This window comes from Nyctereutes procyonoides, unplaced genomic scaffold (genome assembly GCF_905146905.1).
Source record: "Nyctereutes procyonoides isolate TBG_1078 unplaced genomic scaffold, NYPRO_anot_genome, whole genome shotgun sequence".
In the NCBI taxonomy this organism is placed as follows: domain Eukaryota; kingdom Metazoa; phylum Chordata; class Mammalia; order Carnivora; family Canidae; genus Nyctereutes; species Nyctereutes procyonoides.
In genome coordinates, this window is record NW_026575139.1 from 29,589,960 (window position 1) to 29,609,059 (window position 19,100).

A 19,100-nucleotide genomic window follows, 5' to 3' on the forward strand; every position below is an offset into this window, starting at 1 on the left:
GAATTTGTGATGGTTTAAGAAAAGTATTATGGTTATAACAAAATTATTTTATTTAATCCTCTCATCAGTCTACAAGGCATTATCTCCATTTTACAATATTATTCCATTTTATAAATGTAGAAACAGAAGGACTGAGATTATGTAATGTGCAAGACAAGACTACATAGCTGATGAATGACAGAGCCATTTGAGTGAGATCTAACCCAGGCCTCTCTGACTTCAATTTACTGCAACCTATCAAGACCTCACGTTCTTCATCGATGATGTAGAAATGGACCTACGCTACTCCATTCTCTAAAGGAATGATCCATAAAGTGGAATAAGATGGGCACATGCAGGATGTACACGATGGTCCATTGGGATGTTGAAAGAAAATGTTAGATTCCTATTTACATTTTAAATCTAAAAAGAATTAAAGAAATTCAGCTTTGCTACTATTTAATATACAGATGGACACTGGCATCCTTATTTGGTCTGGATGCCAGCTGGTTGTGAGTCATTTTGGTATCTTGAGGGAGACATAGGAGTTCCATGGTGCAGATGGACTGGTAGTGGTGCTCGCCCATGTTATTTTTGGTTCTTATGGGATGACATCAATGTGTTTATTTTTGTAGAAACAAGACTCATGTAGCCAAATCTTTAAAACAGTGGTCTATGATGGAATGGGGACTGATGACAAAGATATCTGGCTTTACTCAGATTTGCTAGGTGTTTCTGGCCCAAGTATTAAAATAGTTGTCAGAACTGATAAATTAACTTGGACTTTTCTTTTAGAAAAAGACAAACATTCAAACTTTGCTGACTCTTTCGATGATAAGGCAGCTGTCAGTAATACGCTACTTTATAAATACTACAAAAACATGTTTTACAGCTGTTCCTTCAAGCTAAAGTTGATAGTGTAATAAATGAGAAAACAACTGGTTTTTGAAAGCTACTACAAACAAATATTTTGAAAAGCAATGTTAATTTTGGTGTGTGTGTATGTGTTTTTAAAGATTTTATTTATTTATTCACGAGAGACACAGAGAGAGAGCAAGAGAGGCAGAGACACAGGTAGAGGGAGGAGCAGGCTCCATGCAGGGAGCCTGATGTGGGATTCAATCCCAGGACTTCAGGATCACACCCGGGCCGAAGGCAGGCGCTAAACCCGCTGAGCCACTCAGGGATCCCTTTGGTGGTGTTTCTGGCCAAAAAACATAGATGTAATATGTGTATATATGAAAAAAAAAAGTATATATTTTACAAGGCACCTTGTTAGAAGTATGTCACTTACAAAAAAAGCTCATATTTGCACAGATAAAACCTTGGAGACACTTTTCTTCTGTGTTAAGAATCTTCCAAATAAAAGGGATTCAGGAGATTTTAAATCTGTTAAAAATATAACATCTTCTGGGGCATCTGGGTGGCTCAGTTAGTTGGGGGTCCAACTCTTGGTTTTGGCTTGTGTAGTGATTCTGGATTTGTGGGCTTGAGCCCTAAGTAGGGCTCCATGCTAGTGTGGAGTTGGCTTGTCCCTCTCCCTCTGTTCCTCCTCTGCTCATTCTCTCTCTCTCGAATAAAATATATATAAATATAAATATGTATATATAAGCATCTTCTTACTAATTTGAAAATGCACCGATTGATGTCATGGAAGACAAAAATTGATCAACTGAACTTTAATAAAATTGAAAGGGACCTAAAAATTAGTTTCATGTTTGAGTAAACTCAGCCAAGTATTTTTCCACTTGAATTATTTATATTTTTGTGAGTTTCATTTCTGTTAAAACCAAGTAATAGATCATAGATACAAACATTGGAAATCATAGTATCATACTATGTTAAGCCACCATTTCAGAAATGAATCAAAATCAGATTGCTCTTACTTTAAAAAAAAGTTCAGGGTGCCTGGCTGGCTCAGTTGGTAGAGCATGTGACTCTTGATCTCAGGGTTGTGTGTTTAAGCTCCATATTTGCTGTAGAGCCTTCTTAAAAAAAACAACAAAAAAGTTCTTGGGAGCATATATAATAAGCAAAGTTTTGTATTTTAAAATGTTGTTTCTTTCATCTTCATTTTATCCTTTAATTTTTAAATTTTAAAACATTTTTGTGATTTAAAAATGTACACAATATATCAGGACATTATTACATGTATACAATGTATCAATAATAGGAGCTCATGTTAAAAAGTGTTTAAAGGAGGTGTGCTGGGACACCTGGGTGGCTCAGCCATTGAGCATCTGCCTTTGGCTCAGGGCATGATCCCAGAGTTCCAGGATGGAGTCCCACATCAGGCTCCTTGCAGGGAGCCTGCTTCTCCCTCTTCCTGTCTCTGCATCTCTCTCTCTCTCTCTCTCTCTCTCTCTCTCTCTCTCTCTCTGTGTGTGTGTGTGTCTCTCACAAGTGAAGTCTTAAAAAAAAAAAAAGCAGATTGATCTTTTAAAAAATAAATAAATAAAGGAGGTGTGCCTGGTTGGTTCAGTCTGTTAAGCATCTGCCTTTCGCTTAGGTCATGATCCCCCAGAGTCCTAGGATCAAGCTGTTACAGGCAGTCTGCCTTTCCCTCTCCCTCTGCACCTCCCTGCCCAACCTTGTTCACTCTCTCTCAAATTAATAGATAAAATCTTTTAAAAATATATTTGAAAGAGAGTTTGTGACAACAAAAAATTTGATCATGGTTCAAATACCAGGTTTTTCAACCTGAGTATTACTGACATTTTGGGCTGGAAAATTCTTTTTGTGAGGACTATCCTATATTGTAAGTTATTTAGCAGTATCCCTGGCTTCAACCTACTAAATTCCAATAGCATGGCCCCCACACAAGCAGTTGTGCTAATCTAAAACTTCTCCAGTGACAAAGGTCCCCTTAGGGTAGGGTTGTCAGATTTAGCAAATCAACAAAAAAGCGAAAACAAAAACAAAGGGACTACTTATTTTTAATCTTATTCTTTCTTTATCTGAAATTCAAATTTAACAGGTTCCTGTGTTTTATCTACCAGCCCTAAGGAAGAAGGGCAACCCTGCTCTCCCACTGGGAATCACAGTTGGATTCTCTACATCCTTGCCTCTCTCTCAGCTTCATCCTACCTTCCAAATTTTCCTTCCACTGTGCTTTCTGGACCTCATCATCCATAACCTGCAGAAGTCTGTTTTGTCAAGCTTTCTCTTCAATTTATCTTTGTCAAAATCTTACTGACTCTCCCTTAAAGACATGATTTCCCTGTTAACCCACCCAAAAGGTGCTATTTATACTTTCAGGTTCCACATACCTCAGAGATGAGATATGTGTGGAAATTTGGAATAAGCAAAAACTATAACCAGTATTTCCAATGGAAAACTATGCATTCTTAAAAAAAAAAAAAACAAACTATGCATTCTTCAGAACAGACCTTTCCAGGTTATCTAGCCTTTTATTGCTTTTGAGGTATTTTACAACTTCTGTTAACTGTAGAGAACTGATATTAAGACAAAATAATTCTCATCTATAGACATGCAATAAATTCTGTCCAGTGGAAATTCAATGGACTTGCCCCCTCAATATGGGTAGAAGCCAATTTTGCTTACATTTTCAAGTTGATTTCAATTTTCCTGACCTATAAATGTGGATTTACATCTTACCAGTTTTCTTATTAATAATGGGTAACTAAACCCTTTAATACATTTTATTTTATATCTGTATGTCAGAACTTTTTTTATAGTTTTAAAAAATTTTCCTCTAACAAAGGTGGGGTTGTGGGTTTTGTTGTTTTTGGTTTTGGTTTGTTGTTTTTATTTTGGCTTCTCATTGCTACTTCTTGGCTATTATTCTTACACTTGTGCTTAAAAAGAAAAAGAACAGTCAGCTTCTCTGAAGTCCATGTCACTCACCCACCCAACTCTTTTCTTTTTCTCCTTGCTTTTCTCCGTTGTAATTCCCCTCTCATTTAAGCAAAGACTTTGGCCTATTAGCCCTCTTTATCATAAGCCCTGCCATTATCCTGGGTGACTTCAACAATCAAAAAGGTGATCCATCCACTTGGGTCCTGGTTGCTCATTTTTTTGATCTCAACATCCTTGACTTCACTGGAGCCACCCACTCCTTCCATCATCCTTTGGACCTAGTCATCATCTGTAACTGTTTCAGAATCTCTAATTTAAGCATCTTCTCTAACTAAAATCTCCTCTTTTCAAATTGCCTCTACTCCTACAGCTTTTTTCAAACTCATTTGGACCCTCATTTGTTGACTCTCATCAGCTTTCTTTCAATTCCTTTTTTAATTCTCCCTCTTGACCCAGGTTAGATTCCAGATCTATAATTTCGCTGTTTTGTCAAACTTAACAACCCTAAACTCTATGGTTTTCTTTCTTTCCTTTTTTCACTTTATCTACCTGGAAAATCCCCAAACCTGAAAAAACTTAATTATCAGCTTTCTCTATGGCTCTGGTTATGGGTGATTTATACACTGCTTTAGAAAGTTATACAACAGGGCAGATTGGTTCCAGAGAATCTCCAAATGAGCCCTAAACATCATTCAAATTGGGTCATCAGGGATCCCTGGGTGGCGCAGCGGTTTGGCGCCTGCCTTTGGCCCAGGGCACGATCCTGGAGACCCGGGATCGAATCCCACGTCGGGCTCCCGGTGCATGGAGCCTGCTTCTCCCTCTCCCTGTGTCTCTGCCTCTCTCTCTCTCTGTGTGTGTGACTATCATAAATAAATAAAAATTAAAAAAAATATATTTAAAAAAAAAAGAAAGTTATACAACAGAGCAGATTGGTTCCAGAGAATCTCCAAATGAGCCCTAAACATCATTCAAATTGGGTCATCAGGGATCCCTGGGTGGCGCAGCAGTTTGGTGCCTGCCTTTGGCCCAGGGCACGATCTGGAGACTCTGGATCGAATCCCACATCAGGCTCCCGGTGCATGGAGCCTGCTTCTCCCTCTGCCTATTCTCTGCCTCTCTCTCTTTCTCTCTCTGTGTGTGACTATCATAAAATAAATAAAAATTTAAAAAACAAAACAAAACAAAACAAAATAAAAAAAGAAGAAATTAAGAAATTAAAAAAAAAAACAAATTGGGTCATCACACTCTCCAGTTTTCTGTTAATTCAATCATTCCCTCTCTCATCGAAATTTGGTTCCCCTCCCCCTACCTTCTTGCCCTATACTCTAAATAGATGACCTTGTCTTCCTTGCCAGAAAAAAAGTAGAAACCATCACATGGGCACTCTTCTTCCTAGCAAATATATAATCTGACCTTCACCTGTGCCCAACTTGTCTTCCTTCTCTCCTATTTTAATGAAGGAGCTGTCCTCCTAACTAGGGCCAAATGATTTTCTTGTGCTTTGTATCTCTTCCACCCTGCCTTGTCAGAACTCCCTATAGATTGCCCAGTCTGGCTTCAGCTGTGTATTTTTTTCAACTTTTCTCTCTGAATATGGTCCTTCCTTCTCAATGGTTTTTAAACATTTTGATTTTTTTTTTTCCTGTTAAAAAAAAAAAAATCCTTCCTGGATCCTAAGTTCCCTTCTAGCTACTCACTTTCTTCCACTCACTGAACAGCCCATCCTCCGCTGAAGAAGCTCTGATGGAGATCGTAGGTGTCTTTCTAGTGAAATATTGGTGTCAACAAATCCAACATTTTTCAATCATCTTGTTGGTTTCAGCAACAGTTGACACAATTGATCACTCTCTCCTTGAAATGCTCTCTTGTCCCAGCTTCCATAACAATACGACTCCACTTTTCTTATACTTTTGGCTATTCCAACTCCTTGTAAGTATATCCTCCCCTACCCAAGCATTAAACCCAAACATCTTTGGGTTTAATAGACCCATAGACCTTTGTATCTCTTCCCACTTGATAACTTCTGAATATTCTTGTCCAAGCCTAAGACCTCACCATCACCTCTATTTTAACGACTCCAGCCTTGATCATATATCTGAGCTCAGGCTACTGTCAATTCTTCTTGGAAGTCTCAGAGGCATCTCAAATTCAATATGCATATAACTGAACTCTTGGTTTCCCCTCAAAATTTAACCTTTTCCAGGGGTTCTATTTCAATGCATATATAAGTAAAAAGTTTAGGCATTTCCTGATGTCTTGTCCCCTCATTCCCTATCTCTCAAATCCATCAGCAGATTCTTTTTATAGTAAATCCATCTACATCTCTCCAACTCCACTTCCAATAGCCTTGATTAAGCTACCCTCTTCTCTCCTTTGTATTATGGTAAAACTTCCTAATCATGTTATTTTAATTCACTCCTAGCCACTTCCAATTCTTTCTTCTTAATAGCAGCTGCAATAATCTTATAAAATGCATGTTTGTTTATTTTTTTAAGTAGGCTCCACACCCAAAGCATCTTGAACTCACAATCCCAAAATCAAGAGTTGCATGCTCTACAGACTGAGCCAGGCAGGCACTCCTCAAATGCATGTTTGATCACATAACTGTCCTCCATAACTGTTTAAAAACCCTCCAGTGACTCTTAGGTAAAGATTGAAATCCTAAATGGGGCCAGGTCCCTGCAGAATCTAGCAGTGATCTAACTGCACTCTCACCTGATACAGTGTTTCCATCCTACCTTTAGTCACATGGCCCTTCCAGCTTTCTCCCCACAGAGCCTTTGCCTGTGCTGCTATCTTTGCTTGAACCACCACCTCCAATCATCCACTTGGCCTCATTCCAACCTACCTGTCCTTCAGATCACAATTCTCTTTAATGTCTCTGATAGGATTCCCTCTTTTAATCTCTCACTGCCATCATCACTGTAGCCAATACAAGTCAGACACTGATCTAAGGGCTCTACCAATAAGAATTTATCTTAACAACTCCATTGAATGCATGTGCAAACTGAGGCATTGAATATGTTTACGTACCACAACTATTATTTTCCTTATGTGCAAAATGGAACAATAGTACTGTCTTCAGAAGGTGGTTGAGAACATTAAATGAGTTTATATCTGTAAAAGACTTGGAACAGTGCCAGCCACATAATAAATGTCCAATAAATGTTAGCAATTGTATTGTTGGTTGTAATCTTACATTTACTGCATGATTATTTGATTAAAGTCTGTGTCTGTCCTGTAAGTACTTGAACATTGGTCAAGGTCTTTTTTTTGTTCACTATTATATCCTTTATGCCTACGTACAGCAGTGGCACACAGTGGGTGCTCAATAAACATTTCTTAAATGAATGAATGAATGAATGAATGAATAACGAATTCAAGTCCAATTGTATAGGATTGTTATAAGGCTAAAAGAAATGTATGTAAGTTACTTATAAAAACTATGTAGGGGGCAGCCTGGGTGGCTCAGTGGTTTGGCACCACTTTGGGCCTGGGGCATGATCCTGGAGACCTGGGATCAAGTCCCACCTTGGGCTCCCTGCATGGAGCCTGCTTCTTCCTTTGCCTGTCTCTCTCTCTCTCTGTTTCTCATGAATAAATAAATAAAATCCCTAAAAATAAATAAATAAAAATAAAAACTATATAGGGATATAGAGATGTTAAACATTTAAATGGTAAACCATGATGCTAACTGTAAGCATAACAAGAATCTAAGGGGGAAAAAACTAATGTGGGTTAGATTTGTCAGAGAAGGAGTTCATGGTTGTATTGGATTTAGATGGATAAAGTGGACCTCAAAGTATGTAGAGATTTGTGGAGAGTACATAGAGGTATATAGGGAAGAAGTGGCTACAAGCCTACCTGGTGGATATATGATGATGAGTAACAGAAAATCTAATTATAGATATGGTGGAGACAAATCACCAAGGGACTTGACAGGCAGATAAAAGAGTCTGAATTTGACATGAAAGAGAAAAAGGAGAGTCCTGAGCAGAGGCATTTCAGGAAGATTCCTTTACCCAACAAGTGATCAGGGAACTCTTCCTAATGATGTAGATTCAACGGTTACCAAAACAAACCATGAATGCTGAAGGGATTTGACCAGGTGATTTCTGAGGTCCCGTAAGCTTTATCATTTTGGATTTCAATAATAATCTTCCTGCAACCTCATAGATAACCAGGTACATCCCTTGCTCCAACTTAAATGGGATCTGTAGTCAAGAATGTTAATTATATTTATATTATGAGCTCATATAGTTTATTCAGAAGGAAGGGGGAATAAGTTTATTAACATATGCTGTGGTCAGTTCATTTTCCAGCAGCTAGTCCTTGAGTACCATCAAACCCATAAAGACAATATAAATTTGACTTCTGTACCAGAGAATCTTCTTGCTTCTCATTGGGTGTATTTTACTTTGGGGAAAGGTAATTGCCCAATTTTATTTTCTAAATGATATTTGGCATACTAAAGATGCTCAATAAACATTATAAATCTATGGGAACATCTCTGGAAAAGAAACCTTGGCTATATGACTACATACCTGGTGCAATAAATAATAACTGTTAACAGTTTTTCATGCCACTCACTATTATGTGGAAGCCTAAAATTAAAAAAAGTAAAAGCAGCTGGCTCATGATGATTTTGTCAAGAAAACTTTGAATATACAAAACCCAGATGGTTGGTATAGAATAGCAAAGAAAATGTCACTGGGTAAATACCAAATGAATAATCCGGCCATTGAGAATTTCTGTCCACTTTCACTCCATAAAGGTTATTTCAACTAGATTTCATTCATCATGAAGAATTATGCCCAGCAAACTTGAACCAAATGTCTGGAAAGTAAGTTGGAATATGATTTGAAAATTCTAGTAACAAATAATATTCTGACTTTACTGAATTCAATTACTACACAGCCTGAGAACTCACTTCAAGACCTGTGAAAAATGCGCCCCCTTCAAAAAAGAATTAGAAATCAATGAATAGAAGGAAATTTGCAAATGTGTGGAAACTAAACTATACACTCTTAAATAACCAATGACTCATGGAAGAAATTACAAGGGAAATTAGAAAACACTTTGGGATGAATGAAAACTTACAACATAACAAAAATTTATAGGATGCAGTTACAACAGTGCTTAAATAGAAATGAACAGCTGTAAACATCTACATTAAAAAAAAATCTCAAATCAATAACAACTCTTCCAACTTAAAAAAATTAGAAAAAGAAGTTTAAACACAAAGCAAGCAGAAGGTAGAAAATAATAGAAGAAAAAATGAAATAGAGAAACAACAAAAACAATAGAATAAACAAAACCAAAAGTTGGTTCTTTGAAAATATCAACAAAATTGACAAATCTTTAGCCTGACCAAAAAAAAAAAAAAAAAAAAAGATGGCAGACTCAAATTACTAAAATCAAAAAGGTGATATTACTACCAGCCCTGCAGAAAGAAAAGGAATTGTAAAGGAATACTATCAAATGCCAACAAATTAAGTAACCTAGATGAATTCTTTGAAGCACACAAACTACCAAAACTGAATCAAGACGCAGAAAATTGAATAGAACTATAACAAGTAAAGAGATTTAATCAGTAATCGAAACCTTACCACAAAGAAAAGCCCAGGCCAGGTGATGTCTCTAGTGAATTCTACCAAATTTTTTTTTTTTTTTAGATTTTATTTATTTATTCATGAGAGAGAGAGAGAGAGAGACAGGCAGAGGGAGAAGCAGGCTCCATGCAGGGAGCCCGATGCAGGACTCCATCCTGGGTCTCCAGGATCAGGCCCTGGGCTGAAGGCGGTGCTAAACTACTGAGCCGCCCGGGCTGCCCCCAAATGTTTATTTAAACAACATTCTTTTTAAAAAACAGCTTTATTTGGGGTGCCTGGGTGGCTCAGTCAGTTAAGCGTCTGCCTTTGGCGTAGTCATGGGTCCTGGGATTGAGCCCCACATCGGGCTTCCTGCTCAATGGAGAGCCTGATTCCAAAACCAGACAAAAATATCATAAGAAAACTAAAGACAACCCTATGTCACAAAAAACCTCAACAAAATACTAGCAAAGTGAATCTAGCCACATATAAAAAGCATTAAATATTATGATCAAATAGGATCTATCTAGGAATGAAAGACTGGTTTAACAAAATCAATCAACATAATATAGAAAAGAGGAAACCATATGATCATCTCAACAGACGAAGAAAAAGCATTTGATGAAAATCTAACACCCTTTCATGATAAAAGCATTCTACTACTACTGGAATTAAAAGGAACTCCTGCAACCTGGGAAGGGAATCATATAAAACCCACAGCTAACATAATATTTAGTGGTGAAAAAAAAATATTTAGTGGTGACTAAAATACTAAAAGCTTCCCCCTAATATCAGAAACAAGACAAAATGTCTACTCTTATACTTCTACTCAACATTGTACCAGAGGTTCTAGCCAAGGCAATTGGGTTAAGAAAAAGAAATAAAAGACAACTGGATTGAAAAGGGAGAAATAAAACTATTTCTATGAGCCTGTGACATGATCTTGTATAAAGAAAATTTAAGAAACACACGAAAAACTATTAGAGCTAATAAACTGGTTAGGAGAGTTTGCAGGATACAAGGTCCATATACAAAAATCTATTCCATTTCTATTTACTAGCAATTCAATGGGGGAAAGAAGTCTTTAGAAAAATGGTGCTTAGATAACTGGATGTCCACATGCAAAAAATAGTCAGATCCCTACCTCAGACTATATACAAAAGTTAACTTGGTGTACTTGGGTGGCTCAGTTGGTTAAACAGCTGACTTCGGCTCAGGTCATGATCTTAGGCTCCCTGCTTAGCGGGGAATCTGCTTGAGGATTCTCTCTTGATCTCTGCTCCTGCCCCAGCTCACTCTTTCACACACTCTTTCTCTCTAAAATAAATAAATCAATCTTAAAAAAAAAAAAAAGGTAACTTAAAATAGATCATAGACCTAAATGTAAGAGGTAAAACTAAAAATTATAACTTCTGATTCTATAGATCTTGTTGGAGGAATTTGTATTTAATAGATCTTTTTTCAAAATTAAAATTGACTGCTATCTATTTGAAATGGACAATAGCACCCTTTAAAATTTACATGATAAATTATATGTATATTTAGGATGTTGATCTTTTCTGAATAAATATCTCATATATGAGTAGCAGTTTTATTTTAGAGTTGAAAAAAATTTTTTAAAGATATAATCTATTCATGAGAGACACACAGAGAGGCAGAGACATAGGCAGAGGGAGAAGCAGGCTCGATGTGAGACACAATACCAGGACTCCAGGATCATGCCCTGCGCCAAAGGCAGACACTCAACTGCTTTGCCATCCAAGCGTCCCAAAAATGTTTTTAAGCGAAACGTTTTTGAGGATGTTAGTGTCCATGTGTAGCTCTTATAATAAGCTAAAATTTAGTAAATATGTGAGAAGGGGCATCGTATTTTCTTAGCTGTTTTTTTTAAAACAAATTATTTCTAATGTTTGAGCATATCCTTAGTATGGAGTCTGTTTTTAAAGATATTTTACTTTTCCTTCAGTGGTATTAGGGCCAAACAAAATAGAAGCCAAAAAACAAATGAATTTCTGGGAACTATATGCTTGATCAGTATTCAACCCATGGTGGAGCAAGGAGTAAGGGTTCCCATGTTAAGTAATTTCCATATCTTGGTTTTCCGGAATGAATTTTCAAAATAATGTTTTTCCAGAACGAAATTCAAAATGGTGTCAATATGTAGTTTCTGGGCCTAGGTGAGAAAAAAATATAAAATTTTCACTCTTTTTCCTCCTTACATTCTATGCAGTGGGTAGATTATTCGAGTCCAGTTTCTTTTTTTTTTTTTTAAGATTTATTTATTTATTCATGAGAAACAGAGAGAGACAGGCAGAGAGAAATAGGCAGAGGGAGAAGCAGGCTCCTTGCAGAGAGCCCGATGTGGGACTCGATCCCGGATCCTGGGATCACTCCCTGAGCTGAAGGCAGATGCTAAACCACCGAGCCACCCAGGCATCCCCCAAGTGCAATTTCATTTGCTATTTTTAAGCTAAGTACACTGGAGTCTGCTCTGTAAGTGCCTATATCGGAAAGGCCAAACTCATATGATCATTGAAGTTGATTAAATGTTATATAGTTATGCATGATAGTATTAGTTTGCAATAAATGACACGAGACTATGTTAAATTCTTAATAAAAGCAAATAAATATCATGGGGCATGATCTTTTGAAGTTGGATTCTATTATAGGTAGGGTTGCCAGATTTAGCAAAGATACAGGTTGCTCTAATTCGATTTGAATTTCAGAAAAACAATGAGTGGTTACTTTAATACAAGTATATCCTGAATATTGTGCAGAAAACACACATACTAAAAATTACTGTTTATCTGGAATTCATATTGAACTGGGCATCATGCATTTTATCTGGCAACCCCAATTATGGGACAAGCAAGGGAGAGAGAAATTTTTTGCAGTCGCCTTGCAAAAAGCTGTACTGACTAGCAGTAGGAGATAAATGGACTGAGTGATTTTTATTTTTGTTCTGGTTGGTTACTGAACAGTTAAGGAAGTTTCTAGCAAAGTCCTAGAATTGGGCTGGCTTGTGATCAGATCCTGGTTTATTTTTAGGCTGCGGTAAATGGGACAGTTATTCCAGGGATTGGGGAAAAGCAAGTCATATTTAAAGTTGTGGAGAAGAGGTATATGTTTAAAGAGGGGAGAGCTCAAGAGTGTGTCATATATTGCCACAGTAAAGGCCACATCATTACTGTGTCCATCTCTCCCATCCCAAGCAAATAAGGTAGGTATAAATGATGTCTTGCTAATTGAAGGGGCCAGATGACTCCCGTTTTTGAATATGTGGATCGAGTACGTCAAGCAAAGGAACAGTGAGATGGGAAACTGGCCTTGAAATCAACTCCACTGGAATGAAGCACAGATATCTCAGTTAATCCTTCCATAAATGAAGTCATTACCTTCCCTTCCAAATTTCTCCCCATGCTCTAAGCTCATTCAAATCTTCAACCAATATTCAAGTGGCCATTGAGGGCTAGCATGTACTGGCTCTGGATATATTCCCAGAAGCAGAAAGACATGGTCCCTGCTTCCAGCTTCCAGCAGAGTCCCAGGTACTCTGATAAAATCACAAAAATACATGTTTAATTACACACTATGATATTGCTATGAACAAAGATGTTGGGGGTGCCTGGGTAGCACAGCTGGTTAAATGAGGAACTCTTGGCTTCAGCCCTCTGGTGGGCTCCACAATCAGCATGGAGTCTACTTGAGATACTCTCTTCCTCTGCCCTCCCACTCTTGTCTCCCTCTCTCAAGAATAAATAAATGAAATCTTAAAAAAAAAAAGACACTGGGTGCTAAAAAAATCATTTATCAAGCTGAAACACTACTACTGATCTTTATGGGGCTATTACAATGAATACACACTTACAAAGCATCCTGAAAACAAAACTTTTTCTAAAAGACAGCACTGCAGGGGTAGCCCCGGGTGGCTCAGCCGCTTAGTTTAGCACCGCCTTCAGCTCAGGGTGTGATCCTGGAGACCCAGGATCGAGTCCCACGTCGGGCTATCTGCATGGAGCCTGCTTCTCCCTCTGCCTGTGTCTCTGCCTCTCTCTCTCTCTCTCTCTCTGTCTCTCATGAATAAATAAACGAAATCTTAAAAAGAAAAATAAAAGACAGCACTACAAATTGTCCTGTTTATGAAAATAATATTCTATCAAAGCCATAACTTCTGAAATTTGAATACCTAAGTTCAGCAGCATTTGTCCTGGTGTTGACTTTTAAACACTTACTTGCATATGTTATTAGTATAAATAACCTTATTGTGAAAAGTAGAAGTGGGTGATTTTGCTTGATGACCGCCCTCTGCCACGTTCAGCCCGCCTTTCACGGGTGCATATACTCAATCGCCCCCGTGTGCTACCTTTGATACAACAGGATGGAATTCCCGCTAAATTGAAAAGGCGAAACTGACACCTGCCTATTTTAACTTATAAGCCACGGTTTATTTCAACGACAGAGGGTAGCTTCTTGGGAGGAAGACAAAAAAAAATCCAACACACTGGCGGGGGGCGGGGCGGGGGGGGGACTTTTACTGTATCTGGTAGAGTTCCAAAGCACTTAACACCCAGTCCTGTCACTGGGGTCAACACCGAGGCTCCCCAGCTACTTCTGGCCTGGAGCGCAGCTGCTGGGTAACAGCTGTACAGCCTCTGAGCTGCACACTCAAGGCCTTGAAGAGCAGCTCACTGCACCCAATTAAATAACGGATATTGCTATTTTCGGATACAGCTTCTCGCGCCTTGGCGAACGTACCTGGACCTGTGGGCCAGCGGTACTTTGTTTCTCTGAGCTTTCTCAGCTCAGTGTGGGAAAAAGTCTCCCTACTTATTAAGGACCCCCACGCCCCACCCGCACCCCCGCGCCTTCCCCATACACCACGCTTACTACCTACCAGACGGAACGTTTTAGCCTTTTGACTGGATGGCTGCAGGAAGGGAGACCTGAACCGGGGGGGGGGGGGGGGGGAGGACGAACGGTGGACTTGGTGGGGGAGGGCCGGGTGCACTCACAAACCCTCCCGGCGGCCTCACCCCGGGGCCCGTCCGAAGTCCCGGCTCCCTTCCCTCGGACGGGGCTCGGCGGCCCCAGGATGAGATGAACTGGGGGAGGGCGACCAGAGCCTGTCCCTCCACCGTCCGCCACCCCGGGCTGCATCCTCCCCACCGGTAAATAAATAAATAAATAAATAATTAATTAATTTTTAAAAAAGACACAGAGCAGGAGCGGGGAGCGGCCTCGTCCCGGCGGCGGGCCCGCGGGAGGCGCGGAGGGCGCCGGCGGCCGCGGGGGGAGGGCGAGCCCGGAGCCCGCAGCCCGCAGCCCGCCGCCGCTCCGGTGGTTACGCGCCCTCAACTTCCCCGAGCGCGGGGCGGGCAAGCCGCGCCGCCGCCCGCGGTCTCCAGGCCAGCCGCCCGCGGTCTTCCGGCCGGCAGCAGCCCGCGGCGGGGGAGGGGCAGCCGCCGCCCGCGTTCGCCCGGCACCGGCGGCCGGCGGAAGGGCCGCGCGTCGCGGAAGCGCGGCCGCAGCTGAGGATCAGCTGCTGGAGGAGGCGGAGAAGGAGAGGGAGGAGCCTGGCGGGGGGGGGGGGGGAAGGGAGGGAGCGGACCCTCAGGAAGCCGCGAACGCCACCGAGCGTCTGCACACCTCGCTCCGTCTGCCATGGCTGGTTAAAGAACCATCCGGATCGCAGCGCGGGGGGAGGGCCGGGGGGGGAGCGGCGGCCGCGCGTGAGGCCGAGGGAGGGGCGGCGGCGCGAGCGGCGGCGGCGGCGGTTCCAGCATGAAGAGGAGAGCTGGCCTGGGGGGCAGCATGAGGTCAGTGGTGGGCTTCTTGTCCCAGCGGGGCTTGCATGGGGACCCCCTGCTCACTCAGGACTTTCAGAGGAGACGCCTGCGGGGCTGCAGAAACCTCTACAAGAAGGACCTCCTCGGCCACTTCGGCTGTGTCAATGCCATTGAATTCTCCAACAATGGAGGCCAGTGGCTGGTCTCAGGTAAATCAACCCCCTTCCCCCGCGCCGCGCCGCGCCGCGCCGCGCCTCCGGGTCCCCTTCCAGCCTCCCCTCTCTCGCTCTCCCCCTCGCCACCCTCCTGCTGCCCTCCGTCCCCACCCCCTCCCCCCTCAGTCCCCCCCCTTCCGCGGTGGGAAGGTTTGGTGTCAAATTCAAACCCTTGCAGGGGGGAGGGAGGGGTTGGAGGAGAGGATGTCTTCGGTTAAGAAAAAAAAAAGACCTAAAATGGTTGACAGGTCCTCAGTTCGCTTTATCCCAAGTGCGAAGTGATCCCTCCGGGATGACTGCCCTGGGAGTGTGGGTCGGGGAGGGGGGTGGGGGCGAGATTACCGCCTGACAAAGTTTGATGGGAAACTCTTCCTCCGTGTACTTTGAAAGGTGCGGGGGGCATTTTGGGGCTTGGAGCGGGGAGGAGGAGGAGGAGGAGGCCGAGGAGGAGGAGGAGGAGGCCGAGGCCGAGGCGCGCCCGAGCCCCTGGCGCCGGCGTCCGGGAGGAGGGGGCCTTGGGGCCGGGGCCCGGCGGTGACAGGGCGGGTCGCCGCGGGGTCGGGGGCCTGGCTGAGGTGGGCGAGGAGCGGGGCCGCGGCGGGCCGCCCCCTCGGCGCCCTGAGGGGCCCTGCTCCACCTCCCTTCGCTGTGGTGGCCTCTTCCGCGTCGTGTTTTCCTCACGCTGTGGGCAGCGCCGTGGGCTCAGGAGGCAGAGGGGCACCGGCCTGAACTTGAATGCGCAACTTGGGAGGCGGCGGGTGGGCGACCCCCGGGGGACTTGTTGGCTGCGCCCCCTCGGCCGGCCGCTGCCGTGGCAGGTGGGCTCCGCGCCTGCTTCCTCCCGCCCAGCTGGGCTCGGCTGCCCCCGGGCTCCCCCTCTGGTGTGGGGAAAGTGGCGAAATCGAGGCCGGGGCTCCGGCCGGGCGGTGTAGGCCTCGCTCTCCCGGGGCTCCTAGCGACAGGCCGCTGAATCGATAGCCTATTGCTCCCGGGGAGGCCCGGGCCGGGCGGGCGGGCCGCGGCGACAGCTGCCCCGGGGGAGGTGCGCCTGCTGCCCGTGGGGGCGCTCGCGGCCGCCGCCCTCCTCCTCCTCCTCCTCCCCCCACCCCGGGGGTCTCGGGGCCCCGGCGGGGATGCGGTCCGCTGGGGGCGGCTCGGCGAAGGCGGGCGGAGGGGAGGAGGGCGCCGCCGGCCGATCTGGCGTTCCCGCTCGCCTCCCACCCTGCGCGGGTCCCTTTTCCTGCGTCGAGAGGGAGGGAAGCGGGAGCCCCGCGCTGAACGTGGCGCTCCGCTTCACCCCGGCCAGCCCCCGGATGGTTCCTAATTTACGTCAGTGGGCGGCTGGCCAGAAACTTCTGGGATCACGGCACAGCCGCGGCGTTCTTGGCGAGTTAGCAGTCGGAAGTGGCACGGGCGAGCAGTCCGGCCGAGGGGTAGCGGAGAGGAGCCGGGTGTGACCATTCACGAATCAGCCTCCTGGGGTTTCTCCAGACCCGACTTGCCTTTTCTACCCTAGATCATTTTCTCTTTGACTTAGGTAGATTTTGGCCCGAGATCATTCAACCCCCCTGAAGAAACCTGATATTCTACTTCAAGGCATACCACCCCCAAACAAAAGCCTCTTTCCCCGACACTGCCGAAAATTCCAAAGGGAAAAATGGGGGAAGATCTCTTTAAAGAGCTCACGCCCCCCCCCTTTCTGTATTCTTTATATTCTAGTCTCCTTTCCGACGGATGTTTCCAACAGAGATGTCCCCAGACACAAGTAAACGCTCCCTCCTGGGTGAGGGGATTGGGGGGGTTACTCATGTAATAGGCTGAACTAATCATGGGAATTAAATCGTTAAGTACAGTGGTGCGTTGCCCAGCTAACAGTTTTTTAAAAAATAACAAGATTCATTTAAGATAATCATTCACCTGCCATACAATTCACCCATTTTAAGTTAACACTTTCTAAAAGACACTATAATGTGTCCTCCCTTCTCAGTAAGTTATCCTTGTGCAGGATCTTCCCCTGTCTCTCAAATGAACCCCATTTTGTCTAGTCTTGGCCAGTTAATTTCCTTTATCTTAATTGTAGTCTGTAGAAAAGGAGAGTCCTTTCCACAGGGCAGGCCCTGGCAAACCCCGTTTTAGGCATCTATTCCCTTATTTTTCTAAGCCTGAGTTGCCCATCTCCATCATTGCTTTCTGGGTTTCAGTCTTCTTTGCTCCTTACTCCCCCTTCTTCCCCTCCCACTTCCTCTACCTAGGTCCTTCCTGTTTCCTATCTACTCCTCCTAGTCCATGTAGCAGGCTCCTGCTACCAACCCCTCCCCCCCCCCCAAGTTTAGCTCAGATACACTTAGCTTTTCTTATTTCCTGATCATACTTTTGGTTAAAAGCCTTTAGCTATTCACCTTCCATTATCAGTACAATTTATGCTAACAGAAAGTTCCTCCTGTTTGCTTCAGATAAGGAAGCCCCCCTCTGGGAGTCAAATACACCTTAACTTGTTAAAGTTAATTAAATATTGTTGTGATAAGTCCTTCAATAATCTTACCCAATTTAAAACTATTTAAAGTGTCAGGTTTACATTTTTTCTTATCTATCATTTTCTTTAGCAGTTAACACCTGAGGGGAGAGGCTCTTAATGTTTTGAGGCTAATGCTATCTATCCCTGATATTTCACAATAATGTGGTGGGAGGCCAGACTCTGGGAGGGTAACAAGATTACTTTTATCATTTTGTTGTTGTTCTTATATCTTGTCTAGATTGGTTAAAGATTTTAGAAGTGGTGTTTGGGAGATCCCTGGGTGGCTCAGCGGTTTGGCATCTGCAGATCCCTGGGTGGCTCAGCGGTTTGGCATTTGCTTTTCTGCCCAGGGTGTGATCCTGGAGTCCCGGGATTGAGTCCCACATTAGGCTCCCTGCGTGGAGCCTGCTTCTTCCTCTGCCTGTGTCTCTGCCCCTCTCCTTTTCTCTCTGTGTCTCTCATGAATAAATGAATAAATTCTTAAAAAAAAAAATGAAAAGAAAAGTGGTGATTAAAATGATAGTGTATTCACGGTTTGTTCACTGTTTTCATTTCCTAATTGTTTGGGCAGGCTCACATTTCATGTAACTGACACATAACTATTTGATAGAATTAAATTAGACCTAGGGCAGAGATATTTGGGTGGTTCCTGTGGCCTTATAAAATGCAGTTTGCTAAGAATACATCATTGCTGTTTTGTTCTAACAGCTAGCCCTTTTCCCAGGGCTCAATGAGGCCAGCAGATATTAAGAGTAAACCAGAGAAAATCAGGAAGGAGAAAAGGTGTTCTAATGGGCAGTGAGACTGAGATAGCAACAAGTGGGAGGATGGTGGTTTTCTCATATTTAGAACATTAAAATATTTTAACTTAAAAAGTATTTTTCTTTATTGTTGATCAGAAAAGGGCATTACTGTGATATCCTATAAGGCAGTGTGGTACGGAATACAAATGGTTGAAATCACTGCTGTGTTTAATGTGTGACCTTTTAGTCAAGTTGCTGAGCCTCTGAGTCTGTTTCCAGATGTACCAGCACTTACCTGAAGGGCTCTTATGAGAACTACATTAGGTAGTTTAGGTTGTATGCTGAACTGAGTGCCAAATCTCCCAGAGAAAGTGCTGAGCTTGTTTTCTTTCCCTTTTGTGCTTTTAACTTGTGATATTATTAGCTGACACTTGTTCTTATAGTTTTGG

General features: G+C 43.0%; 1 protein-coding gene across 2 annotated transcripts in view; it reads left to right on the forward strand.

The window, feature by feature from the left end:
• The first annotated feature begins 15,112 nt into the window (after positions 1 to 15,112).
• Positions 15,113 to 19,100, forward strand: part of DCAF5 (DDB1 and CUL4 associated factor 5) — a 99,387-nt gene continuing 95,399 nt past the window's right edge. Inside the window, exon 1 of one of the 2 annotated variants that reach the window (XM_055303740.1) lies at positions 15,113 to 15,387. In XM_055303740.1, the coding sequence (XP_055159715.1) occupies positions 15,174 to 15,387 (214 nt within the window). In that variant the 5' untranslated portion in view covers positions 15,113 to 15,173. The remainder of the gene's footprint in view (positions 15,388 to 19,100) is intronic. The other variant, XM_055303741.1, reaches the window with a different exon arrangement.